Below are 22,952 nucleotides of genomic sequence, written 5' to 3'. Positions count from 1 at the left end.
AAAACTAAGAAAAACACTGTCTCACCTCTTGTGCTTTCTGAATTGGTGTACCATTGACTGATCTTATCCAGTCTCCCAAATGTAATTTCCCCATTGCAGGACCACCCTTGTCAACAGACTTTACCAAAGTATAAACTTCAACACTAGTGTCCTGATTCTGAAAATACAAGATAAAGAAAATTTCCACAATTATTTCGCTAGTTCTGTCAGTTAAGTACAAACTGTTTACTAAAATACAGAAACTGATCTCACTGATTTTTCAAAAGATGAGAATAAATTATTGAATACAGAAACCTGAAGCAAAATGGTAGTTTTTAGGTAGTTCCATTTCATGTAAAGAAGTTGGGTTTAGAGCCACATCTACACTATTTAACCCTTACCCTGCTAAATTTCTATTATAATGAACTTGTCCATCTTACAATTTGGACAGTACCATTTACTGTTAAAAGGGGTGCTTACCAAAAATATCTTAGCAAACAGTGCAGACCATGATCTTGGTCTGCACTGGTCGCAAAGGCAGAATCACTTGCAGCCAGCAGGCTAAGGTTTAGGGGCTCCTGTCTCTACTGGTACAGAGCCTATAGAGTTTGTATTCATGCAGTATTATGCTTCTTCAAGTTTTACAGAAACAAACTGTAAGGCATAAATATGGTAGGTGTATATATATTTTTGTCCCGCCGCCAGAACTATGGACTACAAAAAGATAGGCTCCTTGATAGGCTATAATACAACTGATAGTCAGTATGCAACAAGCATGTACTATATGAAAATTAAAATAATACGCAAACTTTATGTCTTTGATAAAAAAAGTCATAGTTTAGAATGAGGCATCCACGATTCAAAGATTACAGATAAAACTGCATGCCACACGATGATTCTGACAATCAAAATTCTTTCAGAAGAATGTTAAGCAAGCAGTGTTTAAATGTTTTCTTGAAGAAAAGAAAAAAGATTAAAGAAAAGAAGAACTTCTTGGTATTTGCAAAGTCACTATGCTGGAAAGTCATTATGCTAGTAAGTCACTATGCTGGAAAGTCACTATACTGGAAAATTGTCTGTAGAATTTATGAATAAAATACCTTTTTGTTCAGAAATCCCTCAGCATGTCCATATTCCTAGAAATAAAGTTTCTTTGACACTGTAATGATACTGACTGCCCAAAAACTGAACACAATCATGTATAACATGTACTTTTTACCCAATCTTCAGTTACATAGTGGTGTTTTGTCCTATAGATTCCCTTTTGATATGTTTAAACAAGGGTTTCATTAAGGGCCATTTGGGTTGGGGATTTCCCCTTGCTGTAGTGGTCTTAAGCCCCATTTATTTTCCTAAAGTAAGTTCTAAATGGGAAGAGCTTCAAATCATACCTCACTATTTTGCAACCTTAAACCTATCTATGTTGCAAATAAAAGAAAACTTTCAAACACCCATTTCTAAAGACATTTTTTTTTTAATTTCGTAACTCTGTCATATATGCCACTTTTTTGGCAGAAAAATGCAGTCCTGGGTAAGTTTGACTTAAAACAGAGTGATTAATATTTTCATTACAAAAACATCATTTATCTAAAAGGCAAACTGTGATACTAGGGAAATATTTTCTGTTAAAAAAATTATCCAAGTTGAAAATTTCACAATTACTGGTCAAAAAGAACATTTCATCGTAATTATCACTTTTACAAATCACTTAGCAACCTTTTTTTTGCATCATATCTGTTTGGAATACATAATATTCAATCTTTTTTAGAAAAGATCTCATAATTGTGCAAAAAATCTTGTAATTATGAGATCTTTTCTTGTTTTTACAAATTTTTTTCTAGTTTAAAACAACTAAATACAGTGTTTCTTTATCATGAGAAAGTTATCTCAGGTTACTTGTTTAATGTAACTAGAAACCTATAGTATCATATGACATTTAGTATCAGTATCAATTGACCCTTAAAACATTTAGTATCCTATAACCCTTAAATGTCTGTATCATGTGGCCTCAAAACATTAAGTAGTATGTAATCCAAAAGCGTTTAGAAATACTCAGGAAATTTTAAGAATTATGTAACCCCAAAAGATACTCTTCTGGAAAGAATCATGTTAACAAAAACTTAATGTACTATCTTACCCAAAAATATTTAATAACATGTAACCCTAAAAGTTCTAATATCAAGTAACACAAAAACATTTAGTAAAGTGTAAAAGATCTTGAAAAACAAGCAACTATCTCATAATAACATTTAAGGACCTTGTAATAATGAGAAAGCATCTTGTAATAACAAAAATGACCTCTTCATTACGAAATAATTTTCCCATTTCAATCAGATAATATATCTTAACCCTTACCCTGCTATATTTCTAAAATGGACTGGTCCATCATTCAATTTTGGCAATATCATTTATTAATCAAAGGGGTATTTACTGAAAATTAACTGACTGAATAGCGAACAGTGCAGACCATGATCAGACTGCACGGATGTGCAGGCTGATCTTGGTCTGCACTGGTCGCAAAAGTAGAATCACTTGTCGCCAGCAGGCTAAGGTCAACATCCTCTTACAAAAGTATTGGCTCATAGCCTTGGGCCAATACGACCATCCTCGGACAAATAACACGGCCAATGTGAAATCAGTGGATTAATAACGTTATAATATTACTGCTAATTCAAGGTAACCTTAAATAGGATTTCTGAGTAAAACTACACTTATCAAACTTTTCTGACACATTTTCAAAGAAATTTTTAGTTTTTCGTAACTCTGGGGAAAAAAACCTCTAATTAATAGTATATTATAGTGAAGTACACACCCCATTATGAAGCCAGCCTATATGATAAACTCAACAGCTAAATAAGGAAGTAGTTCAAAGTGTAAACAGGAAACTGTAAATTTAACATATTACAATACTTCAGAATAGATGAACTTGTCTTCTGCGTACTTATCTACATGACTGAAACAGTCTATATTTAACAAGTGTGCCCTTTTCTTTAAATTCTTAAACTTTAAACTCCTGTTTAGAACTGAGTTCCTTAGACCCCCTCCAATCCCTCTGCAAGAAATATGGGTGAGAAGACGGTTTTGGAAATAATAAATATAACAAGAGGGCCATGAAGGCCCTGTATCGCTCACCTGACCTACTGACTTAAAGATCATCAAGATTAACATTCTGACCAAGTTTCATTAAGATATGGTCATAAATGTGGCCTCTGGAGTGTTAACTAGCTTTTCCTTTGATTTGACCCAGTGATCTAGTTTTTGACCCCACATGACCCAGATTCGAACCTGACCTAAAGATCATCAAGATTAACATTCTGACTAAGTTTCATGAAGATACAGTCATAAATGTGGCCTCTGAGTGTCAACAAGCTTTTCCTTTGATTTGACCTAGTGACCTAGTTTTTGACCCCACCTGACCCAGATTTGAATTTGATCGATAGTTCATCAAGATTAACATTCTGACCAAGTTTCATTAAGATATGGTCATAAATGTGGCCTCTACAGTGTAAACTAGCTTTTCCTTTGATTTCACCTGGTGACCTAGGTTTTTATCCTACATGACCCAGATTCAAACTGGACCTTAAAATCATCAAGATTAACATTCTGACCATTTTTCATGAAGATACAGTCATAAATGTGGCCTCTACAGTGTTAACAAGCTTTTCCTTTGATTTGACCTGGTGACCTAGTTTTTGACCCCAGATAACCCAATATCGAACTTGTCCAAGAATTTTTTAAGGGTAACACTCTGACCAAGTTTCATTAAGATTGGGCCAAAATTGTGACCTCTAGAGTGTTAACAAGCTTTTCCTTTGATTTGACCTGGTGACCTAGTTTTTGACCCCAGATGACCCAATATCAAACTCGTTCAAGATTTTATTGAGAGTAACATTCTGACCAAGTTTCATTTAGATTGGGCCAAAATTGTGACCTCTAGAGTGTTAACAAGCTTTTCCTTTGATTTGACCTGGTGACCTAGTTTTTGACCCAGATTACCCAATATCAAACTCATCCAAGATTTTATTGAGGGTAATATTCTGACCAAGTTTCATTAAGATTGCGCCTAAATTGTGACCTCTAGAGTGTTAACAGTCAAATTGTTAACGACGACGGATGCCGACGGTCGACGGACACAGGGTGATCACAAAAGCTCACCTTGAGCCCTTCATGCTCAGGTGAGCTAAAAATAGTATTCATTACATCATTTTTCTTTGTATTTTGTTTATAATTAAAAACAACCAACAGCATAGCTAAAGTATTTCTTGGAAGAAAATGTATGTTAGCAAAAATATCAACTTAAAGGCATATCTTCAAGGTTCAAAAGGTTAAAAGGACTAATGTACACATTTCTGAAAGTAACTAGTGGTACAAACTTATTGACATAAGATTTTTGCTACATATTCTTATTTTGAATAAAATGAACAAGTTGAAAAATTTCACCCAAACTGCGGGAGAGTAGCTTTAAATACTACCAACAGTATAACGAAAGTATTTCTTGGCAGAAAATGTATGTCTGTTAAGTAAGAATATCAACAAAGAGCAATTGTGTTACAGGCATATCTTTAAAGTTCAAAAGTTTAAATAAATAAAGTTTCTTAAGCCTAATTAAAAAAAGGTTTAAAAGCGAAAGATACCCACTATGTGCCCGGTGAAGGATACTTCCGAAGATCAGCATAGCATTACAATCTGCCTTTAATCTTTAGAAAAATGTTCTCTATCCTTTAAATGCTTTCAATTCTAAATATTAGACTTAACCTTTCAAAAGAATTTAGCAAACAACAGAATGAAAAATGAATGCTAGTAATTGAAAAAACCTTGTTTACAAAATTACATTTTGGACAAAACGTGCTTTTAGCTACGAACCTCGGAGTAAATAATTCAAACTGTGTACCTAGTTTAGAGTAAACAATCCTAATTTCTAGTGTTGTTTATGGTAATGAAAACCAGATCAAATTACTTATATAACTGATTCATATCATAACAAAAATAATTCTGCTATTTTTTGAAACAGGATAAAATGAAAAAGGATAAACTTTATAAAAATGACTTACTCTCTTGAAGTTTAAAAGTGGTTTTAAAGTATTGCTGTAAAGAAAACAAAGCTCCTAGAGTCCATTTTTTACCGATTCTGTTTTTGAATTTCTATTTTGTTGTTTTTGAAGACAGAAATGTCTACATCTAAAGTCCTTTGGTGGCTTTCCAGCTTTCCTGATGTAAGAGCCTCTCTAGTCACATTATAAATTGGTTCAATGATCAACTACTTAAAGCCAGTGATCATCAACAAGCTAGTGATCACCTACAAGCCAGTGATCACCTACAAGCCAGTGTTCTCCCACATGATCACCCACAAGCCAGTGATCACCCACAAGCCAGTATTCTCCCACAAGATCACTTACAAGCCAGTGATCACTTGCAAGCCAGTATTCTCCCACAAGATCACCCACAAGCCAGTGTTCTTCCACAAAATCACCTACAAATCAGTGACCATAAGCTAGCAATCACCAACAAGCCAGCAATCACTTATAAGCCAGCAATCACCCACAAGCCAGCAATCATTTATAAGCCAGCAATCACCCACAAGCCAGCAATCACTCACAAGCCTGCAACCACCCACAGGCAAGCAATCACTTATAAGCCATCAATCACCCACAAGCCAGCAATCACTTATAAGCCATCAATCACCCACAAGCCAGCAATCACTTATAAGCCAGCAATCACCAACAAGCCAGCAATCACTCATAAGCCAGCAATCACCCACAAGCCAGCAATCACTTATAAGCCAGCAATCAATCACAAGCCTGCAACCACCCATAAGTAAGCAATCACTTATAAGCCATCAATCACCCCTTGGCGACTGATCATTCATGTATCAGTGATCACCTATAAGTTAGAGATCATCCACAAGCCAGCTGAATAGCTTCCTCATGAAGGAAAATGACTGAATCTGACTGATGTGAAGGGCAAACCATTCTAGTTCAATTACCTTAACCACTCTGTTAAGAGTACCCTCCCCACAAACCTCATGAATGTAAAGTGTTCAATAAAATACAAACCTTTCCTATTTTGACTTTAAAAGAGAAGCCAAACTCCTTGGCCTGACCTTTGTCAATCTCTACCACATGTGTATTTCTACCATCCCAAACTGCCAGGTGAGGGTTCTGTAACATAATACAATATTTCATTGAAAAGACAACATAATTATGAGACTCAGTGTCTCCTTGTCAAATATTCCACAGTATACCATGTTTTGAAAACTAAACTAGCTATGGACACATCATGCACTAACACAGATGACAGACACAGGGTGATCACAACAGCACATCTTGAGCTAAAAAAAATTCTAGTGTTTTATTGGCAGGTCACAATTATTCCGTGTTAGCTATACATGCATTAAGTGTGTACTATTTCAAACCTAATGCATTGTACTATTAACTGTTAATAATGTGTAAGTAGTAATTGGTCATGTTTCTAAACATGAAATTTGGGTCTAGTATATACCAGTCAGTCTGCATGTATTTACGACTAAGAATGTTCATGAATATTCACATTTTTACACGATACCTTAAGAAGAAAATTCCCATAATCCTCTGGCAGAGGTTCCTGGGAATCTATAAATAGTGACACCCCAGGACTTGTTGTCTTCTTTGGACTTGAGCCCGGCCTTGTTCCACAACTGTAACATACTCTTGACTCTGAGGTACCAGCACAACTGGGACACTGACACTGGCTCAGATGACCTGAAAAAATAAATAAAGCTTATTTGTTTGTTTCAGAGCAAGTCACCCAGTGAACACCAGAAGCAGTATTTTCTCACGAATGGCACAGTCACAAATGAACATGTGAAGTCTGGCATTTACCAGTGACAGATATTTTCATCTAAAACAAGTGTTCTTTTTATATTATGTCTTTTCAATGATTCGAACCAATGCCTACCCATTCTATCTGCCCAACACATCATGTCATAGTTTATGTTGCAAAAATTAAACAAGCAAATTCGATGAATTGGTATCCCCCGCCGGAAGGGTCTGCGGTGAGGAACGGCAAAAAAAGATATCCAGCAAAAAGTTAAGAATGCTACAAAGAAGCAAATAATTTCATTAGTCAAAATCAAATTAACAGATAATAAATGTTTTTTTTTTTGCGTGTGTGTGTGTGTTGTGGGGGGGGGGCAGGCAGAGAGAGTACAAAACTTTATATGTTGATTATAAATATTGATGGAAAATTAAAAAAGAAAAAAAAAAAAAGATTTTTTTTGGGGAGGGGGGGGTGGTTGGGAGGGGGAGGGGGAGGGGGTGTGACCAAGGCAAGGTGGCAACCAGGTGTGGGTACACAACTTCACATGTTTATAATAAATGTTCAAGGATAAGAATGAAAGAAGTTTAATGAAATTCTTCCAGTTGGTTAGTTTGTTATGTACAAATCTGTGGATTTTTAAAGAATTAAAGGGCAATAACTGTATGGAAAATTGACCAATAAAACAAGAAAATGACGGGCATCATCAAAGTATGTTGATTCATATTTATTTCAAGTTACATGGAATTCTACAAACTTGTTACTGAGAAATGGCTGCAGACGTCTATTTTTCATTAAATCAAGGGCAATAACTCTAAGGGAAATTGACCAATCAAAAAAAAAAAAACTTGACGGGCATCATATCAGTATGTTGGCTCATGTTTATTTCAAGTTTGATGAAATTCTACCTGCTAAGTACTGAGAAATGGCTGCAGACGGACATTTTTGTGCATTTTTCATTAAATCAAGGGCAATAACTCCAAGGGAAATTGACCAATCGAAAAAAAAACAACTTGAAGGGCATCATTGCAGTATCTTGGTTCATGTCCATTTCAAGGTTGATGAAATTCTACCTGCTAGTTACTGAGAAATGGCTGCGGATGGACATTTTTCATTAAATCAAGGGCAATAACTCTAAGGGAAATTGACCAATCAAAAAAAAAACTGACGGGCATCATTGCAGTATGTTGGTTCATGTTTATTTCAAGTTCCATGAAATTCTACTAAGTAGTTACTGAGAAATGGCTGCGGACGGACGGACTGACGGACGGACAACGCCATTTCAATAACCCGCTCCCGATTTCATCCGCGGGGGATAATAAATCTATGAAATTTATAGAATCCTAATCCATTTTAAACAAGAGATGTATGTAAAACATGTATGCACCCCATGAATTGTCCCATTTTCAACATGATCACTATGACCTTGACCTTTGACCTACTAACCCCAAAAGCAATTGGGGTCTTCTACTTCATAAAGCCCTATCATGCTATCAAGTCTGAAGGTTCTTGGTCAAGTGATTCTCAAGTCACTGTGCAGAAATAATTTTCAATGTTTAGGTCTCCTTGATCTTTGACCTACTGACCCCCATACAAAACTAAGCTATCAAGTTTGAAGGTTCTGGGTTGAGTGGTTCTAAAGTTATTGAGCAGGAACCATTTTCATGGTTCAGACCCCTGTGATCTTGACCTTTGGTTTACTGACCCCCAAAACTATAGGAGTCATCTATTTCATAATCCTAATCAAGCTATCAAGTCAAGTGATTCTCAAGTTAATTGGTGGAAACTCGTTGTGACCCTGACCTTGATCTTTAACCTTCTGACCCTGAAAAACAATAGGGGTCATCTACTTCGTAAGTCCAATCATGCTACCAAGTTTGAAGGTCCTGGGTGGAGTGGTTCTGAAGTTATTAAGTGGAAACCATTCCCTCTACTGACAGACAGACACACCGACTGACCGACATACCGACCGAAAGATGCGAAGCAATAAACCTCCACTTCTTGGAAGTTGGGCACAAAAATATAATAATATTATAATGGGTGTATATATTATTATGATCTTTATGGTATATATGTACATCATTGTTTGTACTGAAGTACCTGAGTGTTTGATTATTTATAGTTCATATTCATGTTAAAGTACAGTTTCATGAAGTTAAATGATCATATTGATATCTTCACTGTTTTAAACAGTTAAATTTATAACTGAAATCCATTATTATATTTCAATAACTTACTGAAAAAAACATGAAATAACAAGTGACAGAGAATTGCAGTGTCAACAGTGCTAGGACTAAAAATGCTTCAAGGCATTTAGGATCTAAGAAACAAAAACTATTTTTACTTAAATTTCAATAGTGATCTTGACCTATATATCATGTACACAACCCTTTGTCTCAACACGGGGAACATTGTGCAGTACTAACTTAATCCATCAATGCACATAAAAGTTATTGAGCAGAAACAATTTTACTTGACCTTCAATAGTGACCTTGACCTTTGACCGACACCTATGGGTCATGTGCATGACACATAGTCTAATCATGGGGAACATTTCTGTGTAGTGATAAACAAGAGGACCATGAAGGCCCTGTATCGCTCACCTGACCTACTGACCTATAGATCATCAAGATTAACAGTCTGACCAAGTTTTATTAAGATAGGGTTATGAATGTGGTCTCTAAAGTGTTAACTAGCTTTTCCTTTGATTTGACCCCGTGACCTAGTTTTTGACCCGACATGACCCAGATTCGAACTTGACCTAAAAATCATCAATTTAACATTCTGACTAAGTTTCATGAAGATACAGTCATAAATGTGCCCTCTGAAGTGTTAACTAGCTTTTCCTTTGATTTGACCTGGGGACCCAGTTTTTGACCCGACATGACCCAGATTCGAACTTATCCTACAGATCATGAAAATTAACATTCTGACTAAGTTTCATGAAGATACAGTCATAAATATGGCCACTAGAGTGTTAACAAGCTTTTCCTTTGATTTGACCTGGTGACCTGTTTTCTGACCCCACCTAACCCAGATTTGAACTTGAGCTATAGATCATCAAGATTAACATTTTGACCAAGTTTCGTTAAGATAGGGTCATAATTTTGGCCTCTATAGTGTTAACAAGCTTTTCCTTTGATTTGACCTGGCGACCTAGTTTTTGACCCCAGATGACCCAATATCGAACTCTTCCAAGACTTTATTGAGGATAACACTTTGATCAAGTTTCATTAAGATTGGGCCAAAATTGTGACCTCTAGAGTGTTAACAAGCTTTTCATTTGATTTGACCTGGTGACCTGTTTTCTGACCCCACCTAACCCAGATTTGAACTTGAGCTATAGATCATCAAGATTAACATTTTGACCAAGTTTCATTAAGATATGGTCATAAATGTGGCCTCTACAGTGTAAACTAGCTTTTCCTTTGATTTGACCGGGTGACCTAGTTTTTGATCCTACATGACCCAGATTCAAACTGGACCTTAAGATCATCAATATTAACATTCTGACCAAGTTTCATGAAGATATAGTCATAAATTTGGCCTCTATAGTGTTAACAAGCTTTTCCTTTTATTTGACCTGGCGACCTAGTTTTTGACCCCGGATGACCCAATATTAAATTCTTCCAAGACTTTATTGAGGATAACACTTTGATCAAGTTTCATTAAGATCGGGCCAAAATTGTGACCTCTAGAGTGTTAACAAGCTTTTCCTTTGATTTGATCTGGTGACCTAGTTTTTGACCCCAGATGACCCAATATCGAACTCATCCAAGATTTTATTAAGGGTAACATTCTGACCAAATTTCATTAAGACTGGGTCAAAAATGTGACCTCTAGAGTGTTAACAAGCTTTTCCTTTGATCTGACCTTGTGACCTAGTTTTTGACCATAGATGACCCAATATCAAACTCGTCCAAGATTTTATTAAGGGTAACATTCTGACCAAGTTTCATTAAGATTGGGCCAAAATTGTGACCTCTAGAGTGTTAACAAGCTTTTCCTTTGATTTGACCTGGTGACCTAGTTTTTGACCCCAGATGACCCAATATCAAACTCGGCCAAGATTTTATTGAGGATAACATTCATCAAGTTTCATTAAGATTGGGCCAAAGAGTGTTAACAGTCAAATTGTTGACGACGGACGGACGGACGACGGACACAGGGCGATCACTAAAGCTCACCTTTGAGCACTTTGTGCTCAGGTGAGCTAAAAAGACACTGTGTCTGAAATCTACAACTTGTATGAAGTTAGGTAACTGCTAACTTCTTCATACTAGTAGTAGATTTCAGACACAGTGTCTTCTATCAAACTATCATGGACAGCATACATACAGAGAACAGGTATGTACTGGTACAGATTCCAGAAACACTGGTTAGGTTATTACCCACTGTCACATGACTGTAATACTGTTGAAAAGTTGCGCTTCAGGAATACAGCACTGAACTCCTGATCCTGAGGTTGCAGGTTCAAAAGCCTTCACCTAGGCACAAGTACGGGTTCAGAATCTAGGAGGCAGCTATAAAGCATAGTTAATTTGTGAGAATTTTCTCCAAACAATGTAAATTAAATATTTCTTAACTAAACTAAATTCCAACATAAGTAAAGGTAAATGTATTTTAAAACCTTCCAAACTTTGATGAACTTAACTGATTAGATATCTCAAGGATAGAGTCTGAAAAAAGGAAACACTGGTCCAGCCTCAAAGTGGCCACAAATACTTACATTATAACCAGCACTTTGCTGATAGTAATCTCTATTTTTGATTGCCTCCATTGTTTGTTTTTAAATGACTGATCAAAAGCACTCGTAAACAAAGTATTCTAATGATAAGACATGCTCCAAAAATGACCTTATACGTGTTTGCGGTGGTTTGTTCGATAGTTTGTTTTATATATGTTAAATGAAATTTTCAACAAAATTTAAATTACATAATGGCTAGTTTTCCTGGATTCTGCATCAGTAAATCAGTAAAAACTTTTCCTTTGCAAAAAAAAAACAACAACTTCCCCACATGAAATAGAGGTTGAGCTTAAATAAGTAGAGTTAGACACCTGATACTGTCATCCATTAAATCATTATAGTTATAACACACGAAATAGCTGTTCTTCTTTATTCTATATAAAATTGACCTATTTCCAATGACCACAGCACACAGCAGGACCCATTTTAAGTGTCTGTTACTTACATTTTCTTGAAGAATATTGTCAGTGCTAAATAAAAATCAAAAGAAAAGTGGGGGTCATGTTCGATGCAAGAAAAATATTTTCAGTCATACACACAAACTGCAAAATAAGCTAAAAAATGAGACCCAAAATTATAGTGGTGGTGTATGATCTAAGTTTTCATGAAAAATTCTGTCATGTCGTTATTTCATTATGAAAATGCTACCTACATGTCAAGCATAGATCTGTCATGTAATTTTAGCAAATAAATTGCAAAGAAAATAAGGAAAATAGCTCTACAGAGCAAAAAAAACTGAGGACTATTTGTATCCGCCATTATGCGACTACCATTTTTTTTTTGCGCCATTTTTCTATTTAGTGTCTGTATGCCTTATGGTGAACACAGCCTTGTCGGCGAATCAAGTTCACTAACTTTTTTTGCACCATTAAACTAGTTTAAACTCTCCAGTGGTGTTTTTGCCTCTGACCGATCAAAGGGGGCACTCTACTATTTTCCGTCTTCATGTATGTTTTGTAATCTGTTTAATACTTCTTTGTTATTATAGCACTGGTTTGTGTTACTATGTTAATGTGCTCAGCCACCGTGTACACAGCTTCACATACCCATAATTCCAAAGTTACGGAGTGATGTATGGATGACAGTGTTCTTTGAATCTGGCTTGTCATGTTGAATGTTTGTCTTTGTTGGGTTTGTCAATTTTGCAAAATACCTAAAGAGCTAATAGGGTCAGCATGCTTGTGGCGGAGCCACACTAATGTCAATAAATATAAAGAATGGCTATCAAACTTTAAACAGATATTACATTCTACAACAAGCGTGACCCACATAAACTTCAACAAACTGTCTCAAACAAATCACAAAATTCCACATAAAAATAAAAACTGATTCAAAATTACAATAATGAATATCACTATATCTTTACAAAGTGTTTTCTGTCTTATTTTGAATACATATCCTTCAAAGTTGCCACAGAGATTAATGTAAAAGTCAATGGCTTAATCTATGGAGCATATTTATCAATTCTAAGTAGCAATTTGTAAACAATATTTCCTCTAGATATAAAGCAAGAGTTATTTCAAGGTAAAAAGTAATTGTAAATTTTGAATTTCATTTTTGTCATATCAGGTGCAAAGCAAAGAATGCAACAAACTAATGCTTCTCAGTCAGTTTCTGTTTAGACTTCATGTCAGCAATTTCTTGATGGAAAATACTGTAAAATTATTCAGTTTTGTGGGCATGAAATTTCAGGATTTTAGCCAACAAAATACGACAGAAAACACTTTTGTAAAGATATAGTGATATTCATTATTGTAATTTTGAAGCAAGACAAGATCACGCAATGTCAAATCATGAAAGTCACGAAAATTAGCCACTACCATTTCACTCTACAAATATTAATGTTTCACAGTAGTGTAGTTTTCAAAATCCCCTAAATTGGCTTTCATAAAAAATAATTTAAACTTGGACAAAAACATAAATCTACCTGAAAAACAAGAGATCACAGAGTGATCTTGGCGCCCACCAATGTGCCATTTTTGAGTGTTCCAAATTTCTAGACTTATTGACTAGCTCAAGGTCAAATTTTATTTCCATACACAACACTGTGCATGTGGTCCAAATTCGAAAGCTGTAGCTTGAGAAATGTAAAAGTAGGTCACTAGGTCAAAGTTTGTTTCGGTACACAATCCTATGCATATGGTCTAAATTTGAAGCCTGTAGCTACAGAAATGTGAAAGTAGGTCACTAGGTCAATCTTAAGGTCAAAGTTCATTTCAGTACACAAAACTACGCAAGTGGTCTAAATTTGAAGGCTGTAGCTTGAGAAATGTAAAAGTAGGTCACTAGGTCAAAATCAAGGTCAAATTTTATTTTGGAATACAAAACTATGCATGTGGTCCAAATTTGAAGCCTGTACCTTCAAAAATGTGAAAGTAGGTCACTAGGTCAATGTAAAGGTCAAAGTTTGTTTCGGTACACAAAACTACGCATGTGGTCCAAATTTGAAGGCTGTAGCTTGAAGAATGTAAAATTAGGTCACTAGGTCAAAATCAAGGTCAAATTTTATTTCGGAATACAAAACTATGCATGTGGTCCAAATTTGAAGCCTGTACCTTAAAAATGTGAAAGTAGGTCACTAGGTCAATGTAAAGGTCAAAGTTCATTTCAGTACACAAAACTATGCAAGTGGTCCAAATTTGAAGGCTGTAGCTTGAGAAATGTAAAAGTAGGTCACTAGTTCAAAATTAAGGCCAAATTTTATTTCTGAATACAAAACTATGCATGTGGTCCAAATTTGAAGCCTGTACCTTCAAAAATGTGAAAGTAGGTCACTAGGTCAATGTGAAGGTCAAAGTTTTTTTCAGTACACAAAACTATGCATGTGGTCCAAATCTGAAGGCTTAGCTTGAGAAATGTGTAAGTAGGTCACTAGGTCAAAATCAATGTCAAATTTAATTTTGAAACACGGAACTATGCATATGGTCCAAATTTGACGCCTGTACCTTCAACAAGAGATCACAAAGTGATCTTGGTGCCCACCAATGTGCCATTTTTGAGTGTTCCAAATTTCAAGACTTATTGACAAGCTCAAGGTCAAATTTCATTTCCGTACACAACACTGTGCATGTGGTTCAAATTTGAAAGCTGTAGCTTGAGAAATGTGAAAGTAGGTCACTAGATCAATTTCAAGGTCAAAGTTTAATTTGGTAAACAAAACTATGCAAGTGGTGCAAATTTGAAGCCTGTGCCTTCAAAAAGTGAAAGTAGGTCACTAGGTCAATGTCAAGGTCAAAGTTTGTTTCGGTACACAATCCTATGCATGTGGTCTAAATTTGAAGCCTGTAGCTACAGAAATGTGAAAGTAGGTCACTAGGGCCAATCTTAAGGTCAAAGTTCATTTCGGTACACAAAACTATGCATGTGGTCCAAATTTGAAGGCTGTAGCTTGAGAAATGTGAAAGTAGGTCACTGGGTCAAAATCAAGGTCAAATTTCATTTCGGAACACAAAACTATGCATGTGGTCCAAATTTAAAGCCTGTACCTTCAAAAATGTGAAAGTAGGTCACTAGGTCAATGTCAAGGTCAAAGTTTTTTTCGGTACACAAAACTATGCAGGTGGTCCAAATTTGAAGGCTGTAGCTTGAGAAATGTGAAAGTAGGTCACTAGGTCAAAATCAATGTCAAATTTCATTTTGAAACACAGAACTATGCATATGGTCCAAATTTGACGCCTGTACCTTGAAAAATGTGAAAGTAGGTCACTAGGTCAATATCAAGGTCAAAGTTTTTTCCAGTGCACAAAACTATGCATGTGGTCCAAATTTGAAGGCTGTAGCTACAGAAATGTGAAAGTAGGTCACTAGGTCAAAATCAAGGTCAACTCATGTCAAGGTTCATCTGCCACTCAAAAATATACTTGTGGTCCAGGTTTGAATGTTGTAGTTATTGACAAGAAGATTTTAAAAGCTTTTCCCTATATAAGTCTATATGAAGCATGTGACCCCCGGGGCGGGGCCATATTTGACCCTAGGGGGATAATTTGAACAAACTTGGTAGAGAACCACTAGATGATGCTACATTACAAATATCAAAGCCCTAGGCTTTGTGGTTTGGACAAGAAGATTTTCAAATTTTTTCCCTATACAAGTCTATGCAAACCATATGACCCCCTGGGCAGGGCCATATTTGACCCTAGGGGTATAATTTGAACAATCTTAGTCGAAGACCACTAGATGATGTCACATACAAAATATCAAAGCCCTAGGCCCTGTGGTTTTGGACAAGAGGTTTTTCAAAGTTTTTCCCTATATAAGTCTATATAAACCATGTGACCCCCAGGGCGGGGCCATATTTGACCCCAGAGAAAAAATTTGAATCATCTTGGTAGAGGACCACTAGATGATGCTTCATACCAAATATCAAAGCCCTAGGCCCTGTGGTTTTGGACAAGAAGGTTTTCAAAGTTTTTCCCTATATAAATCTATATACAATATAGAAATAAACAAAGGGCCATAACTCACTCATAAATTGTTGAACCAGTCTGATTTTCAGGGGGGACACAACTAGGGTACCAATACATCATTCTGACAAAGTTTGGTCAAAATCCCCCCAGTAGTTTCTGAGGAGATGCGATAACGAGAAATTGTTAACGGACAGACGGACGGAATGACAGAAGGACGGACCATGGACGCAGAGTGATTTTAATAGCCCACCATCTGATGATGGTGGGCTAAAAAATGTACAGGTATTGTATTTTTCAATTATGAAAACTTAAGCATTCAAATATGCAAACAGTAAACTATAATATTTTAAGTAAATCAATTTTTGAATATTAAATGCCAGACAAATAAAGATTTATAAGTCATTATGCATTATACCTCTCACTTTAACATTCTGTCTTGTTTTCCTGAGTAACACGACAATTCTTCGCATGTTACCTCAAGAAGTATAAAAACAAGAGGGCCAAGATGGCCCTAGGTCGCTCACCTGAGAAACACACCATAACAGTGTTAACATGTCTGACCTAGTGATTTCATGGAAAAAAATATTCTGACCAATTATCATTAAAATTGGAGTAAAAATCTCAAGTATAAACTAGTATTTTTTATTTGACCTAGTGTCCTAGTTTTTGATCCCAGATGACCCATATATGAACTTGACCTTGATTTCATCAAGGCTATCATTCTGACCAAATTTCATGAGGATCAATTGAAAAATACACCCTATAGCGCATACACAAGGTGTTTCTTTGATTTGACCTAGTGACCTAGTTTTTGACCAAGGACTACCCATATTCGCACTTGACCTAGATTTTATCAATGCAAACATTCTGACCAAATTTTATGAAAATCCAGTGTAAAATGCAGCCCCTTTTGCATACACAAGGTTTTTCCTTGATTTGACCTAGTGACCTAGTTTTTGAACCCAGATGACCCATATTCGAACCTGAACTAGATTTCATCAAGGCTATCATTCTGACAAAATTTCATGAAGATCAGTTGAAAAATATATAGCCTCTATTGCATACATGAGGTTTTTCTTTGATTTTACCTAGTGACGTACTTTTTGACCCCAGAAGACCCATATTCAAATTCTACCTAGAATTCATCAAGGCAATCATTCTGACTTAATTTCAGGAAGATCAACTGTAAAATACAGCCTCTATCGCATACACAAGGTTTTCCTTTGATTTGAACTAGTGACCTATTTTTTGACACCAGATGACTCATATTTGCACTTGACATATATTTCATCTATGCAATCATTCTGACCAAATTTCATGAAGATAAATTGAAATATACAGCCTCTATCGCATACACAAGGTTTTTCTTTGATTTGACCTAGTGACCTACTTTTTGACCCCAGATGACCCATTTTCAAACTCGGCCTAAATTTTATTTATGTTATCATTTTGACTTAATTTCAGGAAGATCAATCGAAAAATACAGCCTCTATCGCATACACAAGGTTTTCCTTTGATTTGACCTACTTTTTGACCCTAGATGACCCATTTTCGAACTGGGCCTAGATTTTATCAATGTAATAATTCTGACTAAAATTCATGAAGATTAATTGAACAAGAGATCACAGAGTGATCATGGCGCCCACCAATGTGCCATTTTTGAGTGTTCCAAATTTCAAGACTTACTGACTAGCTCAAGGTCAAATTTCATTTCCGTACACAACAGTGTGCATGCGGTCCAAATTCGAAAGCTGTACCTTCAAAAATGTGGAAGTAGGTCACTAGGTCAATGTCAAGGTCAAAGTTTGTTTCGGTACACAATCCTATGCATGTGGTCTAAATTTGAAGCCTGTAGCTACAGAAATGTGAAAGTAGGTCATTAGGTCAATCTTAAGGTCAAAGTTCATTTCGGTACACAAAACTATGCAAGTGGTCCAAATTTGAAGGCTGCAGCTCGAGAAATGTGAAAGTAGGTCACTAGGTCAAAATCAAGGTCAAATTTTATTTCGGAACACAGAACTATGCATGTGTTCCAAATTTGAAGCCTGTGCCTTCAAAAATGTGAAAGTAGGTCACTAGGTCAATGTAAAGGTCAAAGTTTGTTTCGGTACACAAAACTATGCATGTGGTCCAAATTTGAAGGCTGTAGCTTGAGAAATGTGAAAGTAGGTCAGTAGGTCAAAATCAAGGTCAAATTCCATTTCAGAACACGAAACTATGCATGTGGTCCAAATTTGAAGCCTGTACCTTCAAGAATGGGAAAGTAGGTCACTAGGTCAATGACAAGGTCAAAGTTTGTTTCAGTGCACAAAACTATGCATGTGGTCCAAATTTGAAGGCAGTAGCTACAGAAATGTGAAAGTAGGTCACTAGGTCAAAATCAAGGTCAACTCATGTCAAGGTTCATCTTGCCACTCAAAACCATACATGTGGTCCAAATTTGAATGTTGTAGGTTATTGACAAGATTTTAAAATCTTTTCTCTACCCGTGCAGAAATATTTTCCTGTTCTCAGGAAATCCCAGGATTATCCTGGGATATCCTGAGATTCCTTTAGCAAGGCTGCATAAAAGTCTTGAAGACAGGACTTTAACACTGAAAGACAGGACTTTTGATAGAAATTGTCCTGTTCTCAGGAAAAAGACAGGACTTTTGATGGAAATTGTCCTGTTCACAGGAAAGAGACAGGACTTTTTCTAAAAGATACAGAGTGAAAGATGGTAATTAATTTGAAACATGATCTTGTAACGGTCTAGTAAGTTAATTACATCCTGGTGTTGAAGACCCATGTTTTGGGAAAAACTGCATTATTAAGCATTTGTGCTGTGGTGTTGTAGGAATAACAGGAATATATTCTATCTTTGTGGTAATTAGCAAATTATTTCTGTTTTAAACTTTTAGAAATAATACTAAATATATACCTTCATTCAATTATTTTACAAAACAATACCAGTAAGTTATTTAGAAAAGTATTTTTCTTTAAAATCAATCAGAGCGTTAAAGAGTGGTAAGAGTGAAATATGTTAGTACTGTTTAGATTATTTGTACATGCTTGATCAAAGGAAGTTTCACTCTTAAAAGGAAACAGATCATAGAATGATAAGAGCTTTTTGCTCAAAATGAAGCTCATAATTTGATGTTTCTAGACTATATATTACACCTAGTGTTTTTGCCATGTATGCACATAATTTTATTTGAACTGATAAATTGATATTTCTGCTATGACAGGTTGTATGTTTCAATGTACATGATGTATACTTTTTAACTAGAAAATATTTTTAATATTTGGAAATGATAATCCTTAATTATTATTCTTGCTGTAAATACAATTGAAATTTAACATTCATTCAATTTGTTAACTGTATTTCCCGCCAAAGAGAATTTCAAATCATGTTTACAAGGTATTCAATTACATGTTCTGGAAACTTTCCTGAAGACAGGACAATTGTCCTGAGATTTCCTGACAACAGGAATTCCTGGGATTTCCTGAAGACAGGACAATTCTGGAATTTCCTGACATTAGGAATTCCTGGGATTTCCTGAAGACAGGACAATTGTCCTGAGATTTCCTGACAACAGGAGTTCTTGGGATTTCCTGAAGACAGGACAATTCTCCTGAAATTTCCTGACATTAGGAATTCCTGGGATTTCCTAGGGGCAGGACAATTGTCTTGGGATATCCTGACTTCAAGAATTCTCAAGACATTCCTGGGATTTCCTGAGAACAGGACAATATATACTTTTATTACCTGACATCAGGAAATCCCAGGACATTCCTGGGATTTTCAGGATAGCAGGACAGCGTAGATTTCTTGTTGTTCTGGTGTCCTGTTTTTTTTCTGTTCACAGGAAAATCCTGGGATTGTCCCATTCCCATTTAACAGTGTGAAAAGTCCCAGGACTATCCCAGGAATTCCTGAGATATTTTCAGGACATTATCCCAGGATAGTCCTGGGACTTCCTGGGATAATCCCAGGATTTCCTGTTCCTTTTTCGCACGGGCATGTAAGTCTATATGAACCATGTGACCCCCCAGGGCGGGGCCATATTTGACCCTAGTGGGATAATTTGAACAAACTTGGTAGAGAACCACTAGATGATGCTACATTACAAATGCCAAAGCCCTAGGTTTTGTGGTTTGGACAAGAAGATTTTCAAAGTTTTTCCCTATATAACTCTATGTAAACCATGTGACCCCCGGGGCGGGGCCATATTTGACCCTAGGGGGATAATTTGAACAATCTTAGTAGAAGATCACTAGATGATGTCATATACAAAATATCAAAGCCCTAGGCCCTGTGGTTTTGAACAAGAGGTTTTTCAAAGTTTTTCCCTGTATAAGTCTATATAAACCATGTGACCCCCGGGGCGGGGCCATATTAGACCCCAAGGAAATAATTTGAATCATCTTGGTAGAGGACCACTAGATGATGCTTCATACCAAATATCAAAGCCCTAGGCTCTGTGGTTTTGGACAAGAAGATTTTCAAAGTTTTTCCCTATATAAATCTACGTAAATTATAGAAATAAACAAAGGGCCATAACTCACTAAAAAATTGGTGAACCAGTCTGATTTTCAGGGAGACACAACTAGGGTACCAATACATCATTCTGACAAAGTTTGGTTAAAATCCCCCCGGTTGTTTCTGAGGAGATGCGATAACAAGAAAGAAAGGACAGACGGACGGATGGAAGGAAGACGGACCACGGACGCAGAGTGATTTGAATAGCCCACCATCTGATGATGGTGGGCTAAAAATATAGCCTCTATTGCATACACAAGGTTTTTCTTTGATGTGACCTAGTGACCTAGTTTTTGACCCCTGATGACCCATTTTCGAATTCGGAAAACATTGCATCAAGGTAATAATTCTGACCAAAATTCATGAAGATTAACTGAAAAATACAGCCTCTATCGCAAACACAAGGTTTTTCCTTGATGTGACCTAGTGACCTAGTTTTTGACCCCTGATGACCCATTTTCGAACTCGGAAAACATTGCATCAAGGTAATAATTCTAACCAAAATTCATGAAGATTTATTGAACAAGAGATCACAGAGTGATCTTGGCGCCCACCAATGTGCCATTTTTGAGTGTTCCAAATTTCAAGACTTACTGACTAGCTCAAGGTCAAATTTCATTTCCCTACACAACTGTGCATGTTGTCCAAATTCGAAAGCTGTAGCTTGAGAAATGTGAAAGTAGGTCACTAGGTCAATGTCAAGGTCAAAGTTTGTTTCGGTACACAATCCTATGCATGTGGTCTAAATTTGAAGCCTGTAGCTACAGAAATGTGAAAGTAGGTCACTAGGTCAATCTTAAGGTCAAAGTTCATTTCGGTACACAAAACTATGCAAGTGGTCCAAATCTGAAGGCTGTAGCTTGAGAAATGTAAAAGTAGGTCACTAGGTCAAAATCAAGATCAAATTCTATTTCGGAATACAAAACTATGCATGTGGTCCAAATTTGAAGCCTGTACCTTCAAAAATGTGAAAATAGGTCACTAGGTCAATGTAAAGGTCAAAGTTCATTTCGGTACACAAAACTATGCATGTGGTCCAAATTTGAAGGCTGTAGCTTGAGAAATGTAAAAGTAGGTCACTAGGTCAAAATCAAGGTCAAATTTTATTTGGAATACAAAACTATGCATGTGGTCCAAATTTTGAAGCCTGTACCTTCAAAAATGTGAAAGTAGGTCACTAGGTCAATGTGAAGGTCAAAGTTTTTTTCGGTACATAAAACTATGCATGTGGTCCAAATTTGAAGGCTGTAGCTTGAGAAATGTGAAAGTAGGTCACTTGGTCAAAATCAATGTCAAATTTCATTTTGAAACAAGGAACTATGCATATGGTCCAAATTTGACGCCTGTACCTTCAAAAATGTGAAAGTAGGTCACTAGGTCAAAATCAAGGTCAAAGTTTTTTTCCAGTGCACAAAACTATGCATGTGGTCCAAATTTGAAGGCTGTAGCTACAGAAATGTGAAAGTAGGTCACTAGGTCAAAATCAAGGTCAACTCATACATGTCAAGGTTCATCTTGCCACTCAAAAATATACATGTGGTCCAAATTTGAAGGCTGTAGCTACAGAAATGTGAAAGTAGGTCACTAGGTCAAAATCAAGGTCAACTCATGTCAAGGTTCATCTTGCCGCTCAAAAATATATATGTGGTCCAAATTTGAATGTTGTAGTTATTGACAAGAGACAAGAACATTTTAAAAGCTTTTCCCTATATAAGTCTATATGAACCATGTGACCACCAGGGCGTGGCCATTTTTGACCCTAGGGGGATAATTTGAACTAACTTGGTAGAGAACCACTAGATGAGCTACATTACAAGTATCAAAGCCCTAGGCTTTGTGGTTTGGACAAGAAGATTTTCAAAGTTTTTCCTTATATGTCTATGTAAACCACATATGACCCCCAGGGCGGGGCCATAGGGGTATAATTTGAACAATTTTAGTTGAAGACCACTAGATGATGTCACATACAAAATATCAAAGCCCTAGGCCCTGTGGTTTTGGACAAGAGGTTATTCAAAGTTTTTCCCTATATAAGTCTATATAAACCATGTGACCCCCAGGGCGGGGCCATATTTGACCCTAGAGAAATAATTTGAATCATCTTTGTAGAGGACCACTAGATGATGCTTCAAACCAAATATCAAAGCCCTAGGCTCTGTGGTTTTGGACAAGAAGGTTTTCAAAGCTTTTCCCTATATAAATCTATGTAAAATATAGAAATAAACAAAGGGCCATAACTCACTCATAAATTGTTGAACCAGTCTGATTTTCAGAGGGACACAACTAGGGTACCAATACATCATTCTGACAAAGTTTGGTCAAAATCCCCCCAGTAGTTTCTGAGGAGATGCGAAAACGAGAAATTTTTAACGGACGGACGGACGGACGGACGGAATGACGGACGGACGGACCACGGACGCAGAGTGATTTTAATAGCCCACCATCTGATGATGGTGGGCTAAAAATACAGCCTCTATGGCAAACACAAGGTTTTTCTTTGATTTGA

The 22,952-nt window shown here is 36.4% G+C and overlaps 1 protein-coding gene across 6 annotated transcripts in view; it reads right to left on the bottom strand.

Moving 5' to 3' along the window:
• Nucleotides 1-22,952, bottom strand: part of LOC123529462 (uncharacterized) — a 70,200-nt gene that overhangs the window by 22,589 nt on the left and 24,659 nt on the right. For 5 of the 6 annotated variants that reach the window (XM_045309797.2, XM_045309798.2, XM_045309800.2 and 2 more), the window contains exons 4-7: nucleotides 6,541-6,716; nucleotides 6,033-6,137; nucleotides 1,080-1,115; nucleotides 26-157 (exon numbers count right to left, since the gene is read on the bottom strand). In XM_045309797.2, the coding sequence (XP_045165732.2) occupies nucleotides 26-157; nucleotides 1,080-1,115; nucleotides 6,033-6,137; nucleotides 6,541-6,716 (449 nt within the window). The remainder of the gene's footprint in view (nucleotides 1-25; nucleotides 158-1,079; nucleotides 1,116-6,032; nucleotides 6,138-6,540; nucleotides 6,717-22,952) is intronic. The other variant, XM_045309796.2, reaches the window with a different exon arrangement.

The sequence above is a fragment of the Mercenaria mercenaria genome, chromosome 13 (assembly GCF_021730395.1).
Source record: "Mercenaria mercenaria strain notata chromosome 13, MADL_Memer_1, whole genome shotgun sequence".
NCBI classification, from domain to species: Eukaryota; Metazoa; Mollusca; class Bivalvia; order Venerida; family Veneridae; genus Mercenaria; species Mercenaria mercenaria.
Note: the sequence above shows the minus strand (reverse complement) of the source record. Positions and strands in the feature narration are given on the sequence as shown.